The sequence below is a fragment of the Acromyrmex echinatior genome, chromosome 18, assembly GCF_024713525.1.
Source record: "Acromyrmex echinatior isolate Ae372 chromosome 18, ASM2471352v2, whole genome shotgun sequence".
In the NCBI taxonomy this organism is placed as follows: domain Eukaryota; kingdom Metazoa; phylum Arthropoda; class Insecta; order Hymenoptera; family Formicidae; genus Acromyrmex; species Acromyrmex echinatior.
The window spans coordinates 1,438,673-1,465,234 of NC_141869.1; the positions used below are offsets into that span (position 1 = coordinate 1,438,673).

The 26,562-nt window shown below is 33.3% G+C and overlaps 6 protein-coding genes and 2 long non-coding RNA genes across 10 annotated transcripts; 5 read left to right on the forward strand and 3 right to left on the reverse strand.

Moving 5' to 3' along the window:
• Nucleotides 1–1,356: 1,356 nt before the first annotated feature.
• On the forward strand, nucleotides 1,357–5,876 carry LOC105152256 (E3 ubiquitin-protein ligase RNF34). Its single transcript, XM_087415466.1, has 6 exons — nucleotides 1,357–1,733; nucleotides 2,120–2,312; nucleotides 2,436–2,547; nucleotides 2,869–3,244; nucleotides 3,316–3,496; nucleotides 4,312–5,876. The coding sequence occupies exons 1-6, from the start codon at nucleotides 1,566–1,568 to the stop codon at nucleotides 4,485–4,487; spliced, it is 1,206 nt and encodes a 401-aa protein (XP_087271592.1). The 5' UTR covers nucleotides 1,357–1,565; the 3' UTR covers nucleotides 4,488–5,876.
• On the forward strand, nucleotides 5,848–7,813 carry LOC105152275 (putative protein MSS51 homolog, mitochondrial). The gene has a single exon (XM_011066453.2). It carries the CDS (start codon nucleotides 5,849–5,851, stop codon nucleotides 7,109–7,111), a length of 1,263 nt encoding a protein of 420 aa, XP_011064755.2. The 5' UTR covers nucleotide 5,848; the 3' UTR covers nucleotides 7,112–7,813.
• Vps25 (vacuolar protein sorting 25) lies at nucleotides 7,732–9,245 on the forward strand. Its single transcript, XM_011066425.2, has 4 exons — nucleotides 7,732–7,950; nucleotides 8,197–8,342; nucleotides 8,711–8,929; nucleotides 9,009–9,245. Exons 1-4 carry the CDS (start codon nucleotides 7,901–7,903, stop codon nucleotides 9,119–9,121), a joined length of 528 nt encoding a protein of 175 aa, XP_011064727.2. The 5' UTR covers nucleotides 7,732–7,900; the 3' UTR covers nucleotides 9,122–9,245.
• A 5-nt stretch (nucleotides 9,246–9,250) lies between these two features.
• Nucleotides 9,251–12,291, reverse strand: Cks30A (Cyclin-dependent kinase subunit 30A). The gene is made up of 3 exons (XM_087415468.1): nucleotides 12,074–12,291; nucleotides 10,708–10,835; nucleotides 9,251–10,472 (listed from the first exon to the last, which is right to left on the reverse strand). Exons 1-3 carry the CDS (start codon nucleotides 12,127–12,129, stop codon nucleotides 10,405–10,407), a joined length of 252 nt encoding a protein of 83 aa, XP_087271594.1. The 5' UTR covers nucleotides 12,130–12,291; the 3' UTR covers nucleotides 9,251–10,404.
• Nucleotides 12,292–12,526: 235 nt separating this feature from the next.
• LOC105152254 (cactin, spliceosome C complex subunit) lies at nucleotides 12,527–17,253 on the forward strand. The gene is made up of 6 exons (XM_011066424.2): nucleotides 12,527–12,908; nucleotides 13,519–14,363; nucleotides 14,639–14,815; nucleotides 15,170–15,371; nucleotides 15,459–15,957; nucleotides 16,491–17,253. Exons 1-6 carry the CDS (start codon nucleotides 12,667–12,669, stop codon nucleotides 16,677–16,679), a joined length of 2,154 nt encoding a protein of 717 aa, XP_011064726.2. The 5' UTR covers nucleotides 12,527–12,666; the 3' UTR covers nucleotides 16,680–17,253.
• On the forward strand, nucleotides 17,229–25,996 carry LOC105152253 (uncharacterized). 3 transcript variants are annotated; one of them, XM_011066422.2, is made up of 8 exons: nucleotides 17,229–17,944; nucleotides 18,559–19,108; nucleotides 19,693–20,170; nucleotides 21,614–21,730; nucleotides 22,590–22,679; nucleotides 22,742–22,966; nucleotides 23,285–23,456; nucleotides 25,075–25,996. In XM_011066422.2, the coding sequence occupies exons 1-8, from the start codon at nucleotides 17,863–17,865 to the stop codon at nucleotides 25,272–25,274; spliced, it is 1,914 nt and encodes a 637-aa protein (XP_011064724.2). In that variant the 5' UTR covers nucleotides 17,229–17,862; the 3' UTR covers nucleotides 25,275–25,996. The 3 variants fall into 3 exon arrangements, with proteins under 3 accessions (XP_011064724.2, XP_011064725.2, XP_087271591.1); XM_011066423.2 differs by having other exon boundaries at nucleotides 25,114–25,996; XM_087415465.1 differs by having other exon boundaries at nucleotides 24,957–25,092.
• Nucleotides 19,890–21,616, reverse strand: LOC147906745 (uncharacterized). The gene is made up of 2 exons (XR_015548080.1): nucleotides 20,390–21,616; nucleotides 19,890–20,202 (listed from the first exon to the last, which is right to left on the reverse strand). It is a non-coding gene; the product is annotated as an uncharacterized LOC147906745 (long non-coding RNA).
• LOC147906746 (uncharacterized) lies at nucleotides 23,347–25,201 on the reverse strand. Its single transcript, XR_015548081.1, has 2 exons — nucleotides 25,065–25,201; nucleotides 23,347–24,331 (listed from the first exon to the last, which is right to left on the reverse strand). It is a non-coding gene; the product is annotated as an uncharacterized LOC147906746 (long non-coding RNA).
• Nucleotides 25,997–26,562: the final 566 nt, after the last annotated feature.

Genomic DNA, 26,562 nt, shown 5'->3' on the forward strand with positions numbered 1-26,562 from the left:
TTATTATGTTCCAAGTAAGCCGAGTCTATTAAAAATAAAGGAGGAGGGGTGATTTCATAGGCATTCCATAAGGACTGATTTCGGTCCCCTCCAAATTTTGTCCACACTCACGAAAATCTACAGTTTGAGGTCAATTACATTCAATTCGAGTGATTCCAGCTTAAACGGAGCGATGGAGTTGCCATATTTATTTGGAATAAATCCTCCTCCTTTCGTTAAATGCTTGCTATAAATTTTAGTAACAAAAAGATATCTTTACTTGATGCAAATTCTATTATATTTATATAATATCTGTAAAATGGTACAAGCAAGTATACAACAAAATTTACTGAGAACAAATTATCGATAAAAACCGTATTAAGTTTATTTTGCTAATCTAATAGCAAGTTGAAGATAAGAATCAACCTTTGCTTTTTGTTGATAATTTGCTCGTTAAGTCAACAAGTTTTAAATTGTCAGTAAAATACATCAAACTTTAACGCGAATATAATCGATGCCAATTTACTGAAATTTTCAAATTTATCAGCAATTTTTATGTAAACAAATCATTAACGTATTGCTGACTAAAATCTTATGTGCAGATATAATTATATAAAATATAATATAAACTATAATAAATAAAATATAATATAAAAGATAAAATATACGAACTTTTGCACTTAAAAAAATAACTTACAAGTAACTTGTAAAGTAATTTTCCCAATCACGTTTCTAAATATTTTTTTCTTCTTTTTACATTCGCAATCGTATTCAGCCATATTTAGCAATAAACAAGAAGTTGAAGACGCAAGTAGAATCCTTTAGTAAGAGTTAAGTCATCGAGTGATAATTTTTGATCCCGCCTTATTCAGGGAACAAAGGCGATAGCACCGACGCGATAACGGACGCGTTCAAGTTGACAAAACGGCTAACTTGAGCTAATCTACTCGCCGAGCAAATAAACATAATTACTTGTTACTTATAGATTCAATCAATCATATTCAATCGTTCGATTAGCATGCCTAGCCGTTTTGCCGTCTTGAACTTGAACTCGCCCACTATTAAGGTGCCTTTTCATGTTGACGCTCGACGCTCATTTTCAGCGTCAAAATAGATCACGTGATTAAAATTGATATTCGTCAATTTCTCACGTAATTTAGGGCGGTATTCATAATTCTTATTTCAAAATAGTCTTAAAATGTTAATACAGCCCTCTGATTGGTTATTTCTTAAGACTGTACTTAAGAAGGTCATGAATATAAGATCTGAATACTAGACTCATTTTGAAGCCGAAAATGAGCATCGAGCGTCAGCATGAAAAGGCATCTTTATTATCATATGTAGATAAGATAGAAATATATTCCTTGTACCGATTGGGCATCTTTGTTTTTTTTTCTCTTTGTAGTCGGACTAGTCGGGCTGTTCGGACTTCGGAGTAATCGGACTAATTCGGACTGATTCGGACTTATACGATCTTATATCGTACCGATAACAACATCATACTATCGATCTGAACGGATTACGCTCGTCCGGCTCGTCCTTACATCACGATCGTCGGCGTTCACGTTACGCTGCTCGAGATTTTCATGCAGAATACAACGTATAGTACCTGTCATTCCTATTCGGTCTCTCAACACAGTGATATCTCACGACGCGCAAAACGAGAACGTTTCAGGAAACGAACGGGCGATAACGGGCGACCCGAGATGGCTTGCGAAGCCTGCAATGCAAAGTTCAACCTGTTTAAGAGAAAAGTGAGTGGATACCCTCATCGGGGACACCTGGCCCTTCTTCCTCGCTGAACGACCGGTTTCCTCGCTGAACGACCGGGCGATCCGACAATTCGACAAACCTTGACAAGTCATGTTTGTCCGGACAATGAATTCGAGCCTTCAAATTGTCATGCAAATGTCACCGTAGAACCAAGTGATGACACAGATTCACTGCGTACTAAATTATTTAGCAATTAACATTTGACCTTCTTCTGTTAGGTAATCTAGAAATTTTTTTTATTAAGGACTCCACAGTAATCTGGTTCCAGGAATTTATTTGCCTGATGATCGAACTTTATCATAATTCTTGATTACGAAATTCTGGTTTAATATTTGACATATATATTTATTCCTTGTATAATTTCTAGAAACAATGCGTGGACTGCCTAAGATATTTCTGTTCCGAATGTGTTATCAAACGATTCGACAAGGTGTTCACCTGCGATAGCTGTGGTCTATTGTCAATGAGGCCACTCATCAGAAATCAAATCAGACAGATACGTTCTAGGGACTTGCGTCAGTATCTTGTGGCAAAAAAAGTTTCTGTTAAAGGTTGTGTCGGTACGTGCGTTAATATGTACAATACTGCCTGTCAATATGCTTCTCTCTGTAATAATACCTTCTTAATATCAATTTCATAAGAATTTGAAGAATTTTTTTTATAAAATTATACTTGAATTTCAGAGAAAGAAGACTTGGTGCATTTACTAATGCTTTTTGCTAATGGAACTGATTCGAGCTTGACTTCTGACAACAGTACAAGCTTCAGAACGCAAAATGTTGCTGAAGAACAACAGTATGTTTTACATTGCAGTGTATATAATTACTGGTAGACTTAATAAGAAAAGAACAGACAATAGGACAACAGGGAATAACAGCTTTCAATCTATCAATTACATCAAAATACATAATTTCTAATAGGATGAAATCTGTTATTTTCTATTCCTATTATCTGTGCTTTTCAATTGTGTATAATTAGGCTTAACACTTGAATTCTTTGAGAGCCAAGTTTTTTGTCTAATATGAACTCTTTTTATTTTATTTTATTTTAATACAAAATTTATACAAATTATATTTCTCTTTTAAAAATATTTTTCTAAGTAATATGACTGTTTAGTTCCAGAGTTGATTCTCCTTTAAATAGAATGGAAAATATGCCAAATGTTAGTACTGCAAATAATGAATCTGGTGCAAACGCAACGGACGTGCAGGGATCAGCAGAACCTGTGAGAAACGAAGACATTGAAATGGCGGAGGAAGCAAGTGAAAGTAGTCATAGTAGTCCGGTTATTAGTGTTCCACTTAGCAGTGATAGCGAATCACCCGAGGAGAGACCAACGAAAAATACTGACCTCTTAATAGAAGAAATATTTGGGAATGACAGCAGTCCAACTGGGCCCAGTACTGCATCGCAGCCAGTAATCATCGAGCAGGAGGAAGTTCCCGAAACGTCGAATGAAAAAAAATCGGATATGGTCACAGAGATTCCTACGGTATATGCTTCTAAACAACATTTATGAAATATTTGTATAGTATTTATATTATATTTTATCTCTATTTGCAGTGGTCAGATAAGGTGCAATTATCAGACATAAAAGAAGCATCAGAATTAGAGTATCTAAGTATTAAACAATTGAAAAATTTGTTGAGTACAAATCGCGTAGATTATAAAGGCTGCATAGAAAGATCAGATTTATTGAACAAAGTGACCAGATTATGGCAGGAGTATAATCAGTCTAGAAAAGGTAGCGTAAAATAATTTATTATAATGTATATATCGTAACACAACCGGATAATATTTATATTCATATAGAATATAATGTTGGTTGTTCTTTAGACAGTAAAGAGATATTTATATAGGTATACAAGATTATTTAATATACAAAACAATTCAAAAATCAGCGACCAAATAACGAGCAATATAAGGTATTTTGTTAATATATTAATATAAATTTAACCTATCAATATATAAATTAAAATATAAACGTTTCAGCTACACAGAGCCTTCCTCAGTATAAATAAGTTAACATATTTCTTTCGCTTTACAACTATTTTAAATTAAAGAAAAATCCTATATCAATTATTGATGATATACTGGTGAATCATGTCAGATCTTCAAAAGATGTTCATATTAAAAATGCAAAACCAATTACTCGTTCAATGACGAGAATTACGTTTAATCCCATAATGTAAGGATTTTTTCACAATTGATTTATATAATGGTGCGACAATGATTTCCTCAAAGATTTTTATAAAAAATATGTAACAACAATATTCGTTTAGTTTTAACAATTACGATATATAATGTTATGTCTCTAGGAAGGCTCTGTGTGAAGCCGAAACGTTTATATTATAATTTATATATTGATAATTATATTGATAGGTTAAATTTATATTAATATGTTAACAAAACACCTCATACTTAGTCGTTATTTGGTCGCTGATTTGTTAATTGTTTTGCATTGCAAACTTCGAGCGTTTATTTATATTCTTGTTTTGATATTATTTAATATATTTTATGTTCTGTCATTTACCATAAAATACATTATTAAAATTACAGATGTGGAACAACTTAGCCAGGAAGAATTGTGTAAAATCTGCTGGGATGCGCCGATTGAGTGTGTTATTTTAGAATGCGGTCATATGGCTTGTTGCATAAATTGTGGCAAACAAATGTCTGAATGTCCGATATGCAAACAATATGTTGTCCGCGTTGTACGATTTTTTAAAGCCTAAAAAAATGCAACGATTGGATATAATCGCGACTGATAATTTTGTGCACCTGCCAGTTTTTATAGATTGCGTAATTATACGACGTGTACATTATAAAACAAAATTTATGTATGATAAAGAATGAAATTGTAAAATGCCAAATTTTGGTGCTATGATTTGCATTTCGATAAACAATAAGAACTAGTCCTGCACAAAAAAGCAAATTTTATGCTGTCTTCACTTTCAAGTCTAATTATAAGTTGACTGGTCTTGTGACATGTTTTGTCATTTTAATTACAGTTCAGAACTCTTCCTGGATAGAGAATAGTATTTTAAAAAAAGAATAAATATCGTTATATATCACGTATTAGTTATATTAATTCAATTAAACTACATATATGTATGTATATATACATATATATATGTGTGTGCGTATGTACATATGAATGTATATCGCGAGGAATATTGCTAGGATGTAATACAAAGTTTTTATATCGTGGAGTTGTGTGTATATATATTTGTGCACATCTTATAACACTCCAATCTCCTGTGATGCTGGAAATTTTGTAAATTCTGTGTTGTACAGAATGTATGTTTTTTATGAAAATAAATAATATATTAATATAAATAATAATAATATATTATATAAATATATTATATAAATAATAACAATAGATTCTAAATACAAAATTTAAAATAATGTCTATGGAATTTTTTAAAGAATTTTAGTAGCAGTTTAAATTTAATTATATTTCTTTAACTCTTTATACTAATGATGATAATTAAAGTGTCAGTAATTGTGGTGTTTATATAGACGTAATAGTCTGTTCGGGCTGTTTGCACTTTTTGCACTCAGCACATGCATTTATTCTCTCTCTTCACGCCTGAATATATATTTATTTCATTTTAAAAGTGCAAACATTTTTGGGGATTTCAAGCAATGCGAACAGACTTATGAAGTGCTATGAGATTTGTTTGTATTGCTTGAAATTCCCAAAAATGTTTGTACTTAAAAAGAGATAAATATATATTCAGGCGTTGAAAGAAAAAACGAAGATGTTAAGTGCAAAAAGTGTAAGCAACGCGAACAGATCGATGAAGTACAGATTTTCAGCACCATCAGAACATTTCATCAATTCAGAGAATTAAAAGCGCGGGAAACAAAACGCATGCGCATCAATGTCAGTCTGCAAAAAGCCTTCTAACCAATTCCAAGCAAATTCTAAATTGTGTACAATATTTATCTTTTTTAAATCAATGTATTATAGTATTTTATAAACATTCAGAAACAGGCTGAATTGTCTCCGTCTGGAGACAGGAATTCAAAACGGGAAAAGATTATTTTGTATCAAAGGAAAGCTTTATATGATACAAGACTGATAATTATGGAATTAGAAACAAAAAATAAAATAATTGATAATTATAATATGTTCTTCTATGCGACCATGTGTCATGTTTGCAAACGATTTGGCGATGGCGTCTGTTTGAAGAAATGTGGTGGCTGTAGAATGATCGCCTATTGTAATCGACAGCATCAAAAGCAGCATTGGTCGCAGCATAAATCTTTGTGTAAAGTCATACAGGACGTACTGCGAGACTTCAAAATGGAAGATCACGGAACTTTAGAGGAGTGGGACGATCAGAAACTGAACTTGATCTTGCTTATATCATTCAAGCTGGAACGTCCTTTAGAAATATACGAAAAAGAAATGTTCCAGTTTCTAAGGGAATGTACAGTCTGCCATGAACAGGATGGTCAGTTGTTGGAGGATTGCCAGAGCTGTGCATCTGTCAGCTTCTGTAAAGATCACAAAAATAGTATTAAACACAAAGACACTTGCGTTTCTCTAGAACTATGTCTTCGTTCAAATTTATCATTTATAAATGGAGAAAACAATACTTTAGACATGCATTACTTGCAGTATGTTTTTGACACTGATACATTTCGGAATATGAATGACTTTATAAACGCTTATGGAAATATTCAGACTGAGTCGGAAATGTCATACAATATCTTAGCAGCTAGGCATTCACAATATCTCACACGTCCTTTGACATTGTTCCATACTATGCAAATATTAGATTATATACCACAACGCAAAGATCTAGTCATTCATGTTATAGCTGCAAGTTATATTGAAGAAACTACTTTGATGACATGGGAAATCCTGCTGCATTTAATAAAGGCTATAATATCATTGGTAATTATAATGATTGGACCAGAATTAAAATATAAATCCAATCTATTACACATTTGTGATAACTGTATGTTGCAAAAGAAGAGAATTTCATTAGAATTTCACGATGTGTTATATGAGGACTACTTATGCAACCCATTATTCATAAAACCAGATTTGGTTGTGGGATTTAATGCGGGTATTCACGAATATATCTCCAATGGAGATACATGGACACCGTCCATACAGATGCTAGCGAAACAAAATTATCCATTAATCTTAACATGTTATATGCAAAAAGAATTAGAGGAAGAGATAGACAGAATAAACATTATCTTGGATAGAAAAGTAAATTATCTCTATAGTGGAAAGAATCCATTTGCTAGTTTAAGACCATTCAGAGTCCTTGGGCCTGAGCAAGTGTTTTATCAGAATCATTATTTAATTGTCTACAGGAATCTTTGTTCGTAACTGATATGCATAATTAGAGGTAGAAACGTTTCCTTAAAAAAAAATAACGCGTTACTGTTACAGTTACATTTTATTAAAAATGACTCGTTACCGTTACTAATTACTTATTTTAAAAAGTAACGCGTTACTTTCCAACTCTGTGCATAATATAAGCGACCAATTAAAAACTACATTGAAGAAAATGTCAAATGAAGGATTCATTGATGAATCCTTCATGAATTGAATCTCAACCACTGACATCCCTTATATGTAAAAATCTAATAAAAATTGGCCAATACTACTAAAAGGCAGTAATTAACTTATGTATTTTAAAAACACTGTTCAGTGTTCATAATATTCCAACAAGTAATTAATTACTGTTTTTCAGTAATAAATAATTATAATAGCTAATATTAGATATTTTATATATTTTGATATATATATTTATCAGTCTCTGTTATTTATAATTCAAAAATCCTAGAGACCATTTCCACTATTTACTATTACGAATCAGTTGCACTATATTAGTCATCAAGTTTTTAACGGATTATATAAATATAGCAGGATATAAGTGAAGAGTAGTATATATAGTATATGATATAGTATATGAATAGAAATATAAAATATAACACAACGGTTGCTATTTTTCATGAATTTTGTAATAAAGACAAGATTTTTGTCAATTGTTTGTAATAAATATATCAAGCGTTTTTTAAATGAAAATCATTTTTTTCTTTCTCGACATTTCTAATCATTACATCTGTGATATCACGCGTCTGACAGCTGTCTGCGACAGTTGATAACCAAACAATGGCAGAGATCGAATGGCCCTGGCAATACAGTTTCCCGCCGTTTTTTACGTGAGTATTATCGCGAGAAATGTGTATTCCAACGAAATTATTAATATTACTAATAGTGGCATACATGTGCTAAAGATTAACAAAATTCAATAGATGTTACTCGTAAAATCGTCGTTTGATAGGAGCTTGTATATCACAGGTTAGGAACGTAAATTATACACAAAAAGCAAATTTAAATCTGGCGATAATACAATATTTGAAAAATATTCGAATTTTTGCCACATGACTTCGCCTTATTCATTGCAGGCTTCAACCTCATGCAGATACTAGAGCTAAACAAATAGCAGCCTGGAAGAGCCTGGTGCTCGAATACTATCGTATCACAAAACAGGCGGTCGTAGATGTGCGCGAGATTCACACAAATCCTTTATTTAATAATGCTAGCATAAACAGTATCCTTATTCGTCACATCGAATGACAATTATTCTACCAATTTTGTCGTATGTTATACTTAATGTAATACTCATTCCTGTCATGTATTATTGTTTTCAGCGATTCATTTACTGATATTATTTAGATTTCACTTATTAAAAATTTCCTAGCAAACATCAACTATAATATAACTCGTTACAATTTCTTATTTAACAATATAATTAATATAACATAATAGTTGTATTGTTGAATAGAAAATTAACTGACAGTTATGTTTACTATTAAGTGATGTATTCAGGTGGATTATTACTATAGTTTCCTAATAGCTAATGTATATTAATAAAATAATTACTCTGTTATTAAAAGCTCCTTAACAGCACAATAACAGGAAAATTACCGTCCGAAGCTGTACTAATAATATTGGAAGAATTAGGAAAATCAGGAAATGCGTCACCCCTAGATAAGACCAAGCAGAGGTGGTTGGTTTATTGGCACACTTTAGAGGAATGGGGTGATATAATATATAATTGGGCACAGGAGAATGGCTTCACTGGCTCTGTGTGCACATTCTTCGAATTGACACAAGGGGAGGACACAAGTGAACAAGGTAAATTGTATAATTTGTTTTTGCTCTATTTATCAGTATTAGAAATAATCGATATTAATAATCATATTGCTTATTTTAGAATTTCACGGTCTAGATACAGAAGTGTTAATCAGGTCACTGAAGACATTGGAAGCTGCAAGAAAGGCAGAGATTATCTCATTCGATGATAATCAAGGTGTTAAATTTTTCTAACGCTTGGAAAATTTTTGTCATTCGTCGAGTTATAGATATGTGTATAAATGGTATTTATAATTAATAAGTGATGTAAAAAACTATAACATTTCTCATAAATGCAAACATTTATTTAACACAATAATACACTTTTCTTTTTCTTTTCTTACAAAAAAAAGGCAAACCAAAATCGCTCGGATGCTAAATTAACATGAAGTACAAATGTGAGAAAGCTTGATGATATTGAATATGAAATTAATGTAGCCAGTTATATAGCTTTTAAGGCAATTATATACGGCACATAGATTTACTCGAAATTAGAAAGCACAAAAATTGTGATGAAAACTTCCTGTGCCAAAGTCAAGGTGTTAAAATCAGAACGAACAAATTATATAAACTTAAAATGTATCTACACTTCCCTTGTATAAATTAATACTTTTGCATTAAGTCAAACTTAAAAAGAGAAGGATCGTTCTATAAGCGTCTTAATTTAATTAAAAGTACTAATGGTGAATTCGATCACTTTATGTATTACACTTGATTAGTGCACATTAAAGGCTGCTTTATATAAAGCATCTAAATACAGTGGCATTAAATAATCAACTTTAACAATGAAATAATACATAAGTATATAAATAACGTGACATTATTAAGTATAATATTATTGGTGACATTCCACTGTTTTATAATATTCACATATGCTTTTATATTTAACTTAGCTAATTTCATGTACAGTAACCTTTAATGGGCACTAATCTAGTATAATGCAAATGAATGAATTCTACAAGTTCCTACTAAAAGGCACTGTAATCACATTATTCTTATGAATTACTTCGCTTCGGAATTACAGTCTTTGGAAACAAAAAACTAGAACATTTCATTTTGTTTCAAAGTTAATATATTGCGATGTATCTCTTATTCTCGAGTTTCAATGCAAAAAGAAAAGTACAAAAGCTAAACTGGAATTAAAAACTAATATATTTTATAAACATATATACAGCATACTTGCTTGACATTTTTTAATGAATGACAACGCGAAGTAATTAAAGATAAAACGACCATGGACATACTATTTTGTGGAATTTTCTTGAAAATTCGTCGCTTTATTTTTATTAAAGATTAGTTCGCGACTTTTTCAATCAAGCTTTTAGAAAGCAAATTTGATGTTTCATGGCGCATCGATTTCACTAGCGAAACCGAGAGAGAAAAACAGGAAGTGATGAGATACGATCGTAAATATGTTTCACTATAAATATGAACATGATCTAAATTGTTATTTACAAAACGATACAACTTCGCTGCGTTTAATTCTCTTTCCCTCTCAGCTCTAGAGGCGTCGTTATTTTCCTCTTGAATAGCAAAATATGTGGTTCTGAAATAATTCATTCGATTAGAAATATTCAAAAGACACACAACGTGCAAAGAAATCCAACTAACATAAATATTATATTAATATTATAATTTCGTACTCAATAATATCATTGTTATGTATAACATGTGTTTATATTATATTGTTATATTATTGTTGAATTGAAAATTATAATATTGATGTAATACATTACTGTTTGTGTTCTGTGGGAAATGTTAAGATCAAACTGAGTATATACCGGGATCATGAATCATATAGTGCACCCATCCTTGACTTTGTTGAATCCCAATAGCTCTCCATTCTTGCTCGGACAGCAAATGAGTTCTTGGCACCAGCTTCACCATTTCTTTGGGTAAAACCACATGCCTATACAAAATTTAAAAAATAAAAAATAGAAAATAGAAATGACAAATACATGAAAAAAGCAAAAAATAAGAAATATGTATACAATAAGCTTTATTTGTAACTTTTCAAATTTTAATATATATACACCCTTTGACAAAAAAATGTATTAAATGCATAAATTGTTTTCTCGATAATAGTAATAGATACTTCGACGTGTTGAATTTTTTTTTATCACGAAATGCATATTAATTAAGAAGTGAAAAGATTTTTAAATTTTTATAGACATTTATAAATTTATATATAATAATAATTAATCCTCCATTTATAATGTTTTTTTTTACTGTTTTAAGCTTTCAAAAAATGTGTAAAAATAAGGATTATTTTTCAACATATTTATTACATTATCAAATGGTTTTTAACAATATATTAGGAAGAAAAATCTGAAAAATTTTTCTTTATTTCACAGAAATTTGAAAATGAAAAAAAATTTCTCATAAAAACCAACTCAAATTAATAGAGGGTTAATAATATTTAAAACCATTAAAAATTATGAAATTACTTTTTAATTATAAAATTAGATGAAATTTCCATTCAATTTTATATATCATTCGTAAAAATCAAATATAAATAACAATTCTCGCAAAATATAATTTATATTTTGCGATTTTATATAATATTATAATCAAACAATATTTGTCATCGAATTTTTATTTGATCCTTGCAATGTAGCTTGAACAGAAAAAAAATTTTGAAAGATGATTTTTAATGCGAGCACGCATAAAAAAATCATCTCGATTTTTCTATTATTACGTCTTTTTTTTTACGTACGTCATGTCTCTCGACATTTGTTTTTCTCCTTCCGAGAAATTATTCGCGTTAAAATCATCGCGAGTCATATCTCGTAGAGAAAAATGCGAATGCTACAAAGATTCGTACAAATCCAAGCTGAATAAGCTTCCCAATCCGCAATGAAACATCGACAAATCGGTCTTGAACGAGCAGTCCAGCCTTCCGAATCGACCATTTTAAACGCTTCGATTCCGAAGCCGGCAAGACGAATGGAAGAAAAAAAGAATCGAGTGACAAGAGAAAAAAACGCCGAGTTGAGCGTAGAAATTTCGCGCAGACATTCCACGTTCCACGCAGAATCGCGTAGAAATTGTATGAAAAGAAGACGCCATTACGTCGCACGATCAGGGGGCCTCATGTTTTTGGGCAAAAAGGGCCCCATGTGAAGGACTCGCAAAATGATTGCTTACCTGTACTCGAATTTATCATCGTAGTACTTGTCGGAATAATAAATGTTGTGCGGCATCGCGTCTTCAGATTCCGCGATGGCGGTAACAGCTCCGATTCAGAAACAATGGATTCGGTCGAATGACACGGTAAGCTCTCCGAGAAGCCTCCCTCGATCGCGTGCGTGCGTACGTACGCTGTCTAATTTGAAAGTTCCAACGGATGTGCCAACACTGCCAACCGAGCGAGTCGAGCGAGCGGAATGGCCGTGACGAGTCAAGAGAGGATTTCGTCCACGAGCTTCTACTTCGTTTTATATTTTTATATTTCGCCTCGTCGCGAGAAACACTGACAAGTCGACAGAAATGAATCCGAGAGAAATATAAAAGAAATCCAAAACGAGAATAAATCCAACCGGCGTTCTTCCTTCTTTAGTCTTTTATTCACCGCCGTTGACTCGCGTAGTCTGGAATCAGCTGCGCCGGTAGATGACGCGCGTCTGAAACGTTCGTGACGTTCTTCCGGTTCTTCCTCGGCGGGAGGGGAGGAAAGTGAGGTTAGGCACCACAGCGATTTATTTCAATTTATTTATTTATCTTTTTCCCTTCCCTTCGTGATGGAGAAATACTCGCGAGACCGCAGTGGATATAAATCAAGGAAAGAGCGTGACGACTACAGAGGTGAAGATCGAGCGTCGCGAAGAATCCGCGATCGCACGGAGCACCGATCCGGAGAATCGAAATCCAAACACGATCACTCCAGAAGGAGATCCAGCGAGAAGCATAAAAAATCGAGGGACGATGAGTCTCGCTCGCGTCGCGAATCGCGGAAGTCCTCCAAGCGTAAGAATCGAAAGAGGTGAGTCTTTTCAAATTTTAAAGACCGTAGATGCTTTCTATTTGCTGACACAAACAGCCGTTCTATCCTTTTTAGCAGTCAATGAATAACAAAAAAAGAATAACACTTGTGTCTCTTAAACGGAAAGCAGCCAAAATGCTTTCTAATTGATGCCAAGAAGACAATGTTGTTGTCTTTAGGTCTGTTTGCGTTGCTTACACTTTTTGCACTTAGCATCTTTGTTTTCTCTCTTTTCAACGCTCAAATGTATATCTATCTCATTTTAAGTTCAAAAATTTTTGGAGATTTCAAACAATGCGAACAGACCTTTTGTTATTCATGAAAGATGGAAGGATGTTTGTATCATTAAAGGGAAAATATGATTCAGAAAACACAGGCTGTGTTTCGAAATTTATAATTTACGTATACTATAGATTTTCAGTACTGATAATAAATTTTGGAACACAGTCACAACATTGGTGCAAGTAATTGTTGCCTGTAATTGAAGTAGACCTTTAGATCCATGCTAAATTTAGAAGAATCAATAGCAGCAAATATTTCACTCAACTGAACATACATCTTTTGAAATTATATATATGAAAATTCTATTTGATATATATTTTTAATTTAGGGAATCATCTTCACCGTCAACATCTTCAGATTCGAGCAATTCCAGCGATGGCTCATCTACAGATTCATCCTCAGACTCCACAAAGTTGCTGGAGAAACTTCAGAAGCAACGGCAGAAGCAAGTAGAGGACCGTAAGCGACAGAAGGAATTGATGAAGGCAACGGAGACGCCAGAAGAGAAACGTCTGCGTCGCCTGAAGAAGAAGGAAGCCAAGGAACGTAGACGTAAGGAAAGAATGGGTTGGGACAACGATTACTTACATTATACAAATACAGATAATCCATTTGGTGATGGCAATATCCTGTCTACTTTTGTATGGTCGAAAAAGTTGGGGAAGGAGGGCCTACTTGGTGTAGGCAGAGAAGAATTGGAGATTCGTAACAGACATAAACAGGAGGAGAATAAGAGAGAGCTAGAGAAGGTGAAGAAGAGGAGGCAAGAGAGAGAACTAGAACGACAGCAGAGAGAAGAAGAGATGACGATGTTGCAGAGAGGCAAGGAGGCCGCGCAATTAGAACAATGGGCTCGGCAGGAAGATCAGTTCCATCTTGAGCAAGCTAGATTGAGATCTCGCATTAGGATTCAGGATGGCCGTGCGAAACCCATCGATCTTCTCGCAAAATACATAAGTGCGGAGGAAGAGGTTGATGCAGTGGAGATGCATGAGCCATATACATACTTAAGAGGTTTGCATGTGAAAGACTTGGAGGATCTTATAGAGGACATAAAGGTGTATAAAGAACTGGAAAGAGGAAAAAATTTAGATTATTGGAATGATATAACGGTGATCGTGGAAGACGAGTTGCACAAACTCAGGAAATTGGAACGAACAGAATACGAAGTTGGTAAGAAAAATAATTCTTTTTTTTTCAACACGGATAAGTGAAGGAAGCTATATTTGATAAGGTGATTTTTGATGCTTAAATTTTTGTATAAATTTTACAATTTAAACTCAAATTGTAAAATTTATACAAAAGTATTATTAAGTATCAAGACTCACTTTAACATAATATTAATCTTTACTCATTTGTACTGAATATTTCTCAATTGATTTTTACTTAATATTTTTTTTCTTGCCTGTTATGATTTTTGCTTACATCATACTGCATCTTTTTTTTAGCTGTTGGTAGAAGAGAAGGCATTCATGAGTCGGTCGCTAAAGATGTCACAGCTATTTTTAAAGGTAAAACTGCAACGCAATTGGAAGCTTTACAATTGCAGATTCAAGCGAAAATTACAGGGAAGCCAGAAGGTGTTGATATTGGATATTGGGAAAGCCTTTTGTCTCAATTAAAAGGTAAAATATGATATAATTTAAAAACGTGTTTGAAAATTACAAATAATAATAATAATAATAATAAATAAGGAGCATACAGCCACATACACAAGATATTTTTTGCCAAAGTCATATATTTAACATTAAAAATGTAAACGTTTCGGTATTCTTTTATTGTACTGATGATGGCCAAGACTTGACCGAAACATTTATATTCTTAATTTTAAATATATGACTTTGGCAAAAAATATCTTGCGTATGTGGCTGTATGCTTCTTCTTATTTACGTTTTATATTATTGAGCCATCTCTAATAACTATTGTTAAATTTTACAAATAATAATACATGTGATTCATACTAAGTATTAAATATGTAGCTCACATGGCGAGAGCGCGGCTTAGAGACCGACATCAGGAGAACTTGCGTAAAAAATTGGAGGTTCTTATTGCCGAGCAAGGTGTAGCCAGAACGGAGAATGAGTCCGAAGGCTCGCAAGCACAGGAGAATGAATCTATTGTAAGGCAAGATGAACCTTCTTCCAGTACAGCTGTTGAAAAAGATGAAAATAGTCATTCTGAGTAAGTATTCTCTCCCTTATGCCGATTCAGGAAGTCTTTATCTTTTCTTTGCAGGAATAAGATATATATAATCATGTCCTGTTTCAGTGATGATCAAGAAGAGACAAGTGCCGCTGACGATCTGTTGTCTGAATCCTTCCGCGAGTACGAAACTGGTGGCTACTCGCCAACTTATATACCTTACTCGCAGCTCGAGCCGGGCACACTCGTCACGCAGGAAGACGAGGATAATCAGCGATTAGAGTATGCAAGGCAGCAAGTCCTCAACACTGGCAGAAAAATTCAGAACGTACTGACGATCGAGGAACAGGCTATGCACCGGGAGGCGCGCAAGGGTATGGGCTCGGACGAGGCGCAGTTCAGTGTCGAATCGTCGTTGGAAGCGCAGATCTATTTGTGGTCCGACAAGTATCGACCGCGTAAACCGCGCTACTTCAACCGCGTGCACACAGGTTTCGAATGGAACAAGTACAATCAGACACATTACGACATGGACAATCCGCCGCCAAAGATCGTACAAGGATATAAATTCAACATTTTTTATCCGGACCTCATCGATAAAAATACCACGCCGGAGTACTTTCTTGTAAGATATTTGAATCTTTTTCGGACACAACTATTGTGAGGTCTGTTTTTTTTTCGAATAAAGTTTTAAATTATAGTATATATTGATACAGTAAGTTGAAATGAAACAAATTATATTGGTTTACTTATTGCACCACAATGTATACTAGTTCAGAATTTTCTTCAAAAAGGAATAGACTTGTAGTATTTAGCCTACAACATTTAATGATGCATTTCTTCCTGTTTAGAATGCTTGCATTTTAACAAATTTTTATGGGCTTTCTACAATAAGCCATTAGGCATAAATCAGAAGTTAGAAGCTGGAAATTGTTCAATCATAGTTAATTTCCAGCTTTTAACTTTTGATTTGTGATTAATGGCTTAGAATGGACAATTGGAAATTCTGCGTTTTGTGTAATCCAATTTTAGTAATTTATTAAAAGGCAAGCAGTTCATAACAGGAAAAAATGTATCGTGTGCCCACAGACTTTAGATTAGCATTGATGATTTATAAATTTTTTAAGTAAATTATTTAATTTTGATTTTAATTTTCAGACACCCTGCACTGACAATAAAGATTTCGCCATCCTGCGATTTCACGCGGGCCCGCCTTACGAGGACATTGCATTCAAAATTGTCAATCGAGAATGGGAATACTCATATAAGCGTGGATTTAGATGTCAGTTCCATAACAACATCTTCCAACTATGGTTTCACTTTAAAAGATATAGATACCGTCGTTAACATATGTATATATCATCATATAACAATTTTATAGACTTGTACAGACTTGTGTATATATATATATATATATTATATATATATATATATATATATATCTATATTACATCGTTCTATTTGTACCATATTGCGCGAATAATTTTTTAAATATCATATTTATATAAAAAAGCGAATAAAAAGAGATCTATGATACGCAGTGACTGTATTACGATAAAATGTGCGGTTTTCGCAATTCATAATCACGCATGCTTTTATCGCTTGCTCGTTCGCTTTCGAACGACTTCCGTGTAATGACGAAAACACGCAGCACACACCGGGCACGGTATAGTCAGTGTTTTAAACGGCGGTCGTTGGATCGATTTTTCCTCTGCCACCTGTATATTGTCACACAGTCGACCGCACACTCATACATATAGAAAGGTAAAAGCTATACGGAGTTAATGGCAAGGTGAAGCCGAGCTCGCAGTACGCCGCGCAATTCGGTAGCAAAGGGCTGCCGCGTCGTCGGGAACTTCGCTTCCGCCTGTGCTCACGCACAATTAAAAATAGATGTAAAATAAATGGATTGCATATCGACGATCACGGCTGTTATTTGCGCATTCGTGTTATTTGCATGTGCGATTTCTAAAACAAAGGAAATTTCCGCATTTTAATTTATTACGAGTACAGTTGGTGTAACGCAATTACCTTCGGCGTTGTCATTCATTTAATATTCTAATTAATCGGGTTTCTCTAACATTCGTCCGAATTATAGCACAGGCATTGAGACATACCACCTGTTCATCGGACGGGGAAAAACACTACACGTTGTGTGACGTCAATCGCATAACTTAAGTATACGTTCGAAGAAAAGCGATGACCGTTTGTATAGAAAGTATAAAGTGAAATTTAGTAGGCATCGAGAAACGTTCCCTTTCTAGCACGAAAGTTCTTCGAGATGTCACTGATAAGACAGATTACAGAATGATCGAAGTTTCACTTCTAAACGATGAAATTTAAGTAACGAACTTTAACCCTTTAATTGTTTTCGTGTCTTATATCGATATATAAAAACGTTGAGGGTTGAACTCGTGGAAGATTTATTGTCGGCAGAAAATACGATTATGCTCGCTCCGCGACGCGAGCAATTCACGAAGGACTTTTATACCCGTGATTTGTGTAGATCACTAATATCGATAAAATCGTCATGAAGTGGAAGAGAGAGCCTTGTGAATTTTTATCGCAGAAAACATTTCTCATAATAAAGGATGACTTGGATATTTCAAAAGGTAATGACCATCGTATTTCGTTGCCAGCGACATTTTTTTCTAATTCTTTCTTCAAATGGAACAATGATTGCATCGATCCAGAAGCAAATCATCCCAGAAGAGATGATTTCTTTTGTGACTGATTCTTTTAAAAATATATGGTAGTGATGTATTAACTCATTGAAAACTAATGTCTTATGTTTTAAATAAAATCTTATCATGTGAATTAAATAATAATAATAATAATAAATAGTCTTCTAGTAATTTTCAATAATTTTTTCAATATTCTTAGCAATTAGATATCAATTTAGTCAGTCGTAATTAATTAACAACAATTAAAAGTAACACAATTATGTTACAATTTCATACTAAACATGGCAAATATAATATAATATAAAGGATGTTACATAAAAGTTACATTGTTGTGTTCGAAATTATAACATTGATGTTACTTCTAATTGGTGTTGACTGAGAATTAACTATCTGTCTCTGACAATCACAGTATTAATCTGAGATATTTAAAAAAACAAAAAATGCGTATTAAAATCTCTACTATAGTTTTCAATAAGATAAAACCGATCTACATTTCTGTGTCGATGCTTCCTATCAACAACAGATCATCTTCGTCTAAATAGATCCGACTAAGACGACAAATGGCAAGAAGGCAGCGGCGAAAAATGCAGCGCGTATCGGCACCTGGCCGCCAAAAATGAAGCGCGTAAAGGTTTTCTGCGAGAAGGAGCCGGAGAGGCCAAAAACGGCGAATCTTACAAGGCCAAGTGTACTGGACCCCGCGCTTGTGAATAAGCTTGACATGTCGTTGCTCAGTAAGGAATTGCTCTGCGACTCGATGACGCGTTTTCATCAGAATGGCAAACCAGTCAGTGGGGGTACGACATCATCATCATCATCGTCGTCGCTATCATTGCTGTTACCGTCGCCGCCGTCGGTATCACGACGACGCCAAAGCGCCGTCGTCAATATCGCGACGACTACCACCTGGTCGTCTCATGACGCTCCAGTGCGTCGTCAGCGACGGAGCTTCGAACAGATTTACGAGCCGCGGGTCGCAGCGGGTCTAATGGAGGAAATTGACAGATCTCGATCGCTTGCAGTTATCGCGACGCAGGAATCTGTGTCCAAACGAAACTCCGACATCAGAAGGCTCGACGATAATAATAACAAGTCAGTGATGATTAGATCGTAAATTAATTGAGCTAATAATATCTTATAAATTATTAAAAAATATCAAAAATATCATTTATATTTACAAGAGAAGGGCCAAGTAGTACACGCGAATTTTGTCTAACTTTAAATATATTTAAATATTTATCCCTCACTAATCCATTATAGGCAAGTGACTCAATATTAAGTATTTACGATAAATTTGCGTCGATATTATTCGTATAATTACAGGCGTTAAAATATTCGTTAAAATCATTTAATTATAAAATAATTTCTATTGTACATATATCTAATTATTATATAATATAAAAAAAAGACGAAAAACTATCGATTCAAATTTCTTGTAAATATTTAAATTTTGCGTTATATTACTTTCTTATGAATTAAGACACTAAGACATATTTAAAGTTAAGCAAGTATGTATAGATACTACTTGTAGCCTTCCATTGTTAGTTATCAGAAGATTATTAAAATTTGAAAGTCTTGCACATTTTATCTTTGAAAAATATAATTACACCTCATCATGATTACTTATTCTGTTCGCTTTTAAACAATCATGTTTTAAATTCTATTCATGCGATTAGAAACAGTCCTCCTAAAGTGCTATCAATGGTGAAGAAGAAGAACTCGCGGGCCGGTCTATCAAATGATCTGGAAATATTCACTTCCACCTCAAAGACAACAAAAAGTGCGCCAGAGCCTTGCAAGACTTGCGGGCGTCCAGATCAGCCGGAGAGATTTCACAGTCATCCTAAGGGCAGTCAGTCCAAAATCAAGGATATTCCATCGCCGATGATAAAATCGAAGCCTACGGTGTTGTCGGTACCAAAATCCATTCAGAAGCCGGTGGCGTTGAATTTTCGTAGCGACCGAAACAGGAATAAACTGGATGAGACCGAGAACCCGGTCATTCCTCAGGATCATTCTTCTCAGGTCTCGGATCAGCAAAGCAGATCGTTGTCCGCGCTGATGAAACGAGGTCCCAGGAGTGTCACGTGCTACGTATGTGGTCGAGAATTCGGCACTGCCAGCTTTCCTATACACGAGCCTAAGTGCATGGAGGTAAAGGATGACTTCGACATTATCGCAATATCCTAAAACACAATAATATAATTACTATTAATATAGTACGTGATCCCCCAGTAAATATCCTTAATGCTACAATATTCGATTCAACAACGTGATTGTTACATACAACATGTTATATAATATTTATATTATTGAGGAAATTACATATTGATATCTTATTGTTAGTTGGTGTATGTGTTTACTAGGCTCTACCTTTTACTTCGAATCACTTTTCGTCGTGATAAAAGCCTTAAAATAGATAAAGCCTAAAATTAGGGCAGCACACGACTGACATTTTGAAGAGGCCGTAGAGTCGCCGATAAATTTCTCTTCCCATTTCATCGCGGAAGTAACAGAAGGTTCATAACATAATAGCTCTGCAATGATAGCGCGCATGTAATAAGTCAAGGCCCTTTCGCAAGATCGATGATGGTATAACGTTGCGTTGCTTGTACTATTAAACTCGGTATCAGATGCATTCGTTTGCGTGTAACCGATGTGTCATAGTTGAACAGAACTATAACGCAACAATCGGTTGCGGTAATTTGTACGCTCTTAGACGGGGTGTCTTCGACCGACCGACCGCATTTTCCCGTAACGATGGATTATTTAATGAATACTCTATATCCTACATTTGCGCACACAAGTTTAGCGAACGTGATGTTATGCGATTCTTATCTCGCTTTCACATCGCGATCTTTGCGATCGATACGTAAAATTCACATTTATGCACGCAATCACTCTTAGTTATATGAATGGTATATACATACTTTGAACCAAGGGACATTGGAACAAACGTTATACACCGCAGCAGTGCTAATGTGCTGCAATATAAAATCGATATAATAGTTGCATGTTGCACGAAAAAAATGATTACTGAAATATCTACAAATTGATCTAGATATAGATCTAAAAAAATATTTTTATTGGACAATCAAAAGAATTATGCAAAAAAATTCAAACATAATGAAATAATGCATAAAAATTGTATATTCCAGCAATCAGCTTGCGAGTGTTCTGTATAATTATTTTGGTTATTAGTTTGTTTATATACGTACTTGATGTAATATAAGATTCATTAAACATTAGTAACTATTAGCTTTGGCTCGTAGTTCTTTCTTTATTTTAATTTTGAGTAATATAATTATTTCAAATGTGTAGCTAAATTTATAGATATTTCAGCAAAATCGTTTTTTGCATGTATATATTATAGAAAGTTGCATATAAATTGTCGGAAGAGTCTTATTAAAAAAAGAATTTCATTTCTTCAAAATTTTTTAAATAATAATAAAATTGACTGATCTGTTTATTCGTTAAAAAAATTATCATTGTTTTTTTACTTTAGTTCCATAAATTATTATATACTAGTATATCATACGTATATATTTATTTAATAATTTTCTACTGTATTTATTCAAGCGAACATCTTTATTACAGAAATGGGAGCGCGAGAATAATTTGCTGGCTCCATCTCAGAGACGGCCCAGACCACAAAAACCTGCGGTTGGTATCGAGCACAATGATTGGAACGCAGCTGCATGGGAGCAGAGTCAGGTAGATCCTTCGTTATATTTTAATTAACGATGCAACGTTAACGAAATATACGACGGAGTAGTTATTCTTACGAGATGCGTCGTTTCCGTCTGAGAGGATATTGTTCGCGCTTCGTTAATTTTATCGGACGATGATGCAGTTCTTATTCATCGATGATGTAAGAATCAATTATAGGATGCACATACATAGCTCTAGGAGCGCCCGGAAAATTAGAAGCAAAGGAATTTGCTTGTATAAAATTGAACACTTTTTTAAAATTGAGCCTTAGAAATTAAAGAAAATTAATAAATTTCAATTTATATCTTGAAAGATTCATCATGGCTTTATTATTAGAATCGAATTACCAGACATAATAATTTAATAATATGTGTCGCGTGCATTATGAAGATTTCGTGCTGTTCACGAGTGCGTGATTCTAACATCGAATATTAAAGATTGCTCTTTAACATCTCATATGCATACGACTCGCACGAGCGCATATCAAATAAGAATTAGGTGTCGTGTAGGAAAGGTCTTTGACTATTATCATTTACGTAAAAAATTAGAAAAAATTGTTCGTCATATACCGAATGATAAATTAGTGATTTTAATGCTTTGTAATTACCAGTGATTTCAACTGCCAACATTTGCAAACGTCGATTCGAAGATAAAAAAAAATGTTTTCTTTAATGAATAATTTTTTCAGATCATTTCGAATTTTATTAATTATTTCATGTCTTGATCAATGCATTAATTTCTTATTAATCTTCTTTATAGAACACATGATGACACTTTCGTGTACAATTAAATGCCAGTAGAGATATACATACTTTTTTTCTGTATAATTCAATAAAATATGCAAGAATTTGCATTTTTGTAGGAGCAATTAATTCCGTGTGCGAAGTGTGGGAGGACGTTTTTGCCTGAACGATTGCCAGTTCATGAGAGAAGTTGCAAAGCCACGCCTAAGGTATTAAATGTATTCAGCGATTTTTCCATTCTACTTCCCGAAAATATCATCTATTCTTCTAGAATAACGAACGACTGGCCACTCCAGTGAATGGGCGTAATGCACCGCCTACCGTTCCCTGTAGTATTTGTGGACGAAGATTCGGTACTAGAAGCATAAAGATTCATGAGCCTCAATGCAATAGACGATGGCAAGCCCAGAATGATGTCAGCCAACAGGAAGATCCAGCCCTTTACAGGCAAAAATCAGTCAACAGTGGACAGGGAAGTTCACAGTCAATGTATCCGGTAAGCTAAAAAATGGAAAACGTACACGCTTTTATCTTTGAATCAACTCGTATCGCTATACATCTTTCGTGCGAATAAATGTTTTCCCTTTGCATTGAGCTTTTTTAATATTCTCTGACATTTAGAATAAATTATTTCTAAATTTCTATATAAACGTTTTTTTGTTTTGAAATAAAAACTGTCTTGAATTGTGTCAAGTATGAGATAAAATAGTTTATTATAATTAATATAAACTATTTTAGAATAAAAAAAAACAATTAAATGGAATGTTCAGCAATAAGAAAAATAAGGAGACACGTTTAAACTGCTTGATTTTAGAATTTGTCGCAAAAGAAAACGGTTACATGTTATATCTGTGGTCGAGATTTCGGATCGTCTAGTATCGCTATTCATGAGCCCCAGTGCTTAAAGAAGTGGCATGCCGAGAATGATAAGCTATCGCCGGCTCGAAGAAGAAAGGAGCCGCAAAAACCTGAAATTATATACATACGTAAGTCAATGTTCTCATTTACATAATACTTGCACTATAATGCCTAGCTCTGTATTCGCTTTAAGCATTCGTAATTTCTATCACTCTATCTTTCTTTCGCGTGTATAAATGAGCGATAAAAATAGTGCTTACAATGCGTGAGCGCCCAAAGCAAACGCAAGAAATGTTACATAGAAATATAATGACAAAAAGATTATTGAAAGGTATTTACAATAACTTAAAAAAAAGTTTAATATCTTGAAGTTATGTTAAAGTTATGATTGCAATTTCTATTTTTTAACACTTCGTCAGCAAATTTGAACTTTAAAGGACTTTAAAGTTCATATTTTGATTGTGAATCATGATAGATAAATTTAAATTTGTGAAAGATGAGTAAAATGCAATCCAAGTTTTATAATAAAAATTAATTGTTAAAACTTTCACAAGTATGCAAGATTTTTTTTTAGATTTTTATACAGTCTGAAATAAAAATCTATATTGATAAATATATTGATAAATTTTATTCCCTTTCTCCGTACTTTCTCTTTGTCTGACACAAAGGTATAATCTCATAAAATAATGCATAACGATCAGAATAGATTTTTTCGAAGCTCGTGGTTATCCTTTCGCGCATATTTGTCACTCACCTTGAAGTTCATTCTGAATTCGTTGTCACGGTCAAGAGTACTATGAAGTGAATTAATCAGGTTAAAACGATTACATGTGTATATATGAAACATGAAGTAATGTTCGTCATGTTCCCGCTATGGAATGAAAGTGGGTGTAGTCCTGATTAATTATACATGCGTCGCAAATGTATTCTTGATCGGGAGTTTCGCTTACGAATCGATAATCGCTTGACAAAAATTTTTTGTCACCCACATCTCTTGATTTTCCTGTAGGAATAAAAAAATATTATTTAAAAGTAAAAATTTAAATCTAAACGATGCCACATACTCGTATATATTATCAGCAATTTGCATTTATAAAATTTTATAACTAAAATGTCCATTTTTATTTATGTAGATTAATTTTCATTTAGGTTTAATTTTTATCTTTTTCTAATTCTTAAAACTAAACAAGAGTAAAAAGTAAATTAAATCGAGATTAAAGTTAATCTACATTGATAAAAATGAATATAAGACACCAGTTAGAAATAACATCCCAGTAAATACTAACTATAATAACATTAATATAACTATTAATTCTAATTCCCACTCGACAAAGCAATTGTTATATTACAGTTATATTGTTGAGAAGAAAATTACAATTATGTTAATGTTAGACTGCGTTCTAATATTCGCTGCCAGTACTAAAAATCTATAGCACACATTATGAGCATTATAGATTTTTCAGCACTGACAGTAAATATCGGAATATAGCCTTGCATGTTGTATTTGCTAAAATAATCAAGTTATAATTTCGCAATCACCAATGTTACATAACTTTATGTAACATTATGTGTTTATTACATTAATATTGTTGAATTCAAAATTATAATATCGATATTGTTATTTTTAGTTTGTATGGGAGGGATTTATTTCGACAATCAAACAGTAGTATGATTATCGATGGAGGCAACAGACAAATCTATTTAGGAATCGAATATCTTCTTAAAGCTTCGCCTACAATTTTCAAGGTACAATACAATCAGCAATGACGACTTCACTGTTCGCAGAGGATCCCAGCACCGGAAATATGATGGTTGACCAGGCAGCAACAGTCGAGGCCAACTGGATGACACATCTGAGCCAATTGGTACCCTGCAAGCATTGCGGAAGAACTTTTAATCCCGATCGTGTGAACATTCATGAGAAAAGCTGCAAAGGGAGTCGTTAAGAATCTACCAGCTCTCTCTCACCTTAATGTTAGAATATATTATATTAATCAAGTATCGCTTATATTTTTTAGAAGTGATCTGTGTTTTTACATGGATATTATAAATAATATCGACTTCTGTAACATAGCGTTCATGTGGAGATTTTTAAGTTTTTTTACTTAAAACTTAAAACTGCTTAAAACTTTACTTTTAAAACTTGCTTTTATTTAGGTTTTCATTAATTATGAATGATATTATTGATAATATAATTCGATTTTTTGTTTCGAGGAAGCACTTAATATTGGATTATAAAAGCGATAATAAAATCAAAAATTATGGCACCTATCGTGCACTTTGCATAAACGCATGAATGTTGTTAGATGTTACGAATCAGTGCATAATTATAACACAATTTAAGTTTAATTAATTATGCAAATTAATTAATAATTTATTGTATATACGTGTTGTCATTATTTCGGTTCGCGGATCATCTCGTCAATATTGATCCTAGATGTGTTCTTTGTAGTTGCGTTGTGTTCTACATTTTATACCTAAAACGAAATATAATTAGACAATCTAGAGAGAAAAAGCAAAGATGAAAAGTACAAAGAATTCAGCTACAAGGAATAAACATTTGAACAAAAAACTCAACGTCTTGAACGATAATTCATAATAATGTCTTTGTAATTGATTCGAATGAGTTTTATAAAATAAAGTCCATTTAAAGGAGGAACTTACAAAATGTCTTATTATAACTATCTGATGTCTTATTATATCTATCTTGCTTTTTTCAGTCCATTCAGTCTCATGTGCTAAAAAGTGTTGCAAATTGAAACTACGTTTACATGGCAGCCTTAATTGGGTTTAAAATCTATTCTACAATTGCGTAAGCGTAGTTGTAAATAGTTGTAATTGTGGTAAATATTTGTATAAACGTTTTCCGCTGCTGATGAAAGAACATTTTGGCAAGTCTATGCAAACGTCATTTGAATCGCGTTCCAAAATTCCATTTTAATTTCGTGCAGGCAAACTAAGGTAGGGAAAAATCTGAAAGTATAGAGCCAGTTTCACCAATGCCAACCAGTTAAGCTTATCCGATTAATTTCATCATCAAAATAGCCAACAGCAAGACTTAAAATATCTATCTTTCTCTTATTCTTGTTAATAATAGTAAAAAAAAAGTGTTGTGTGGAGATAATAAATAAAACATTGAAATATAAATATATTTAACTATTTTTTACAAATATATACTTTCGAAATTAGAGATAATGAGTTTTCAGTTTAGCAGTTGGCAATACTCAAAGTTAA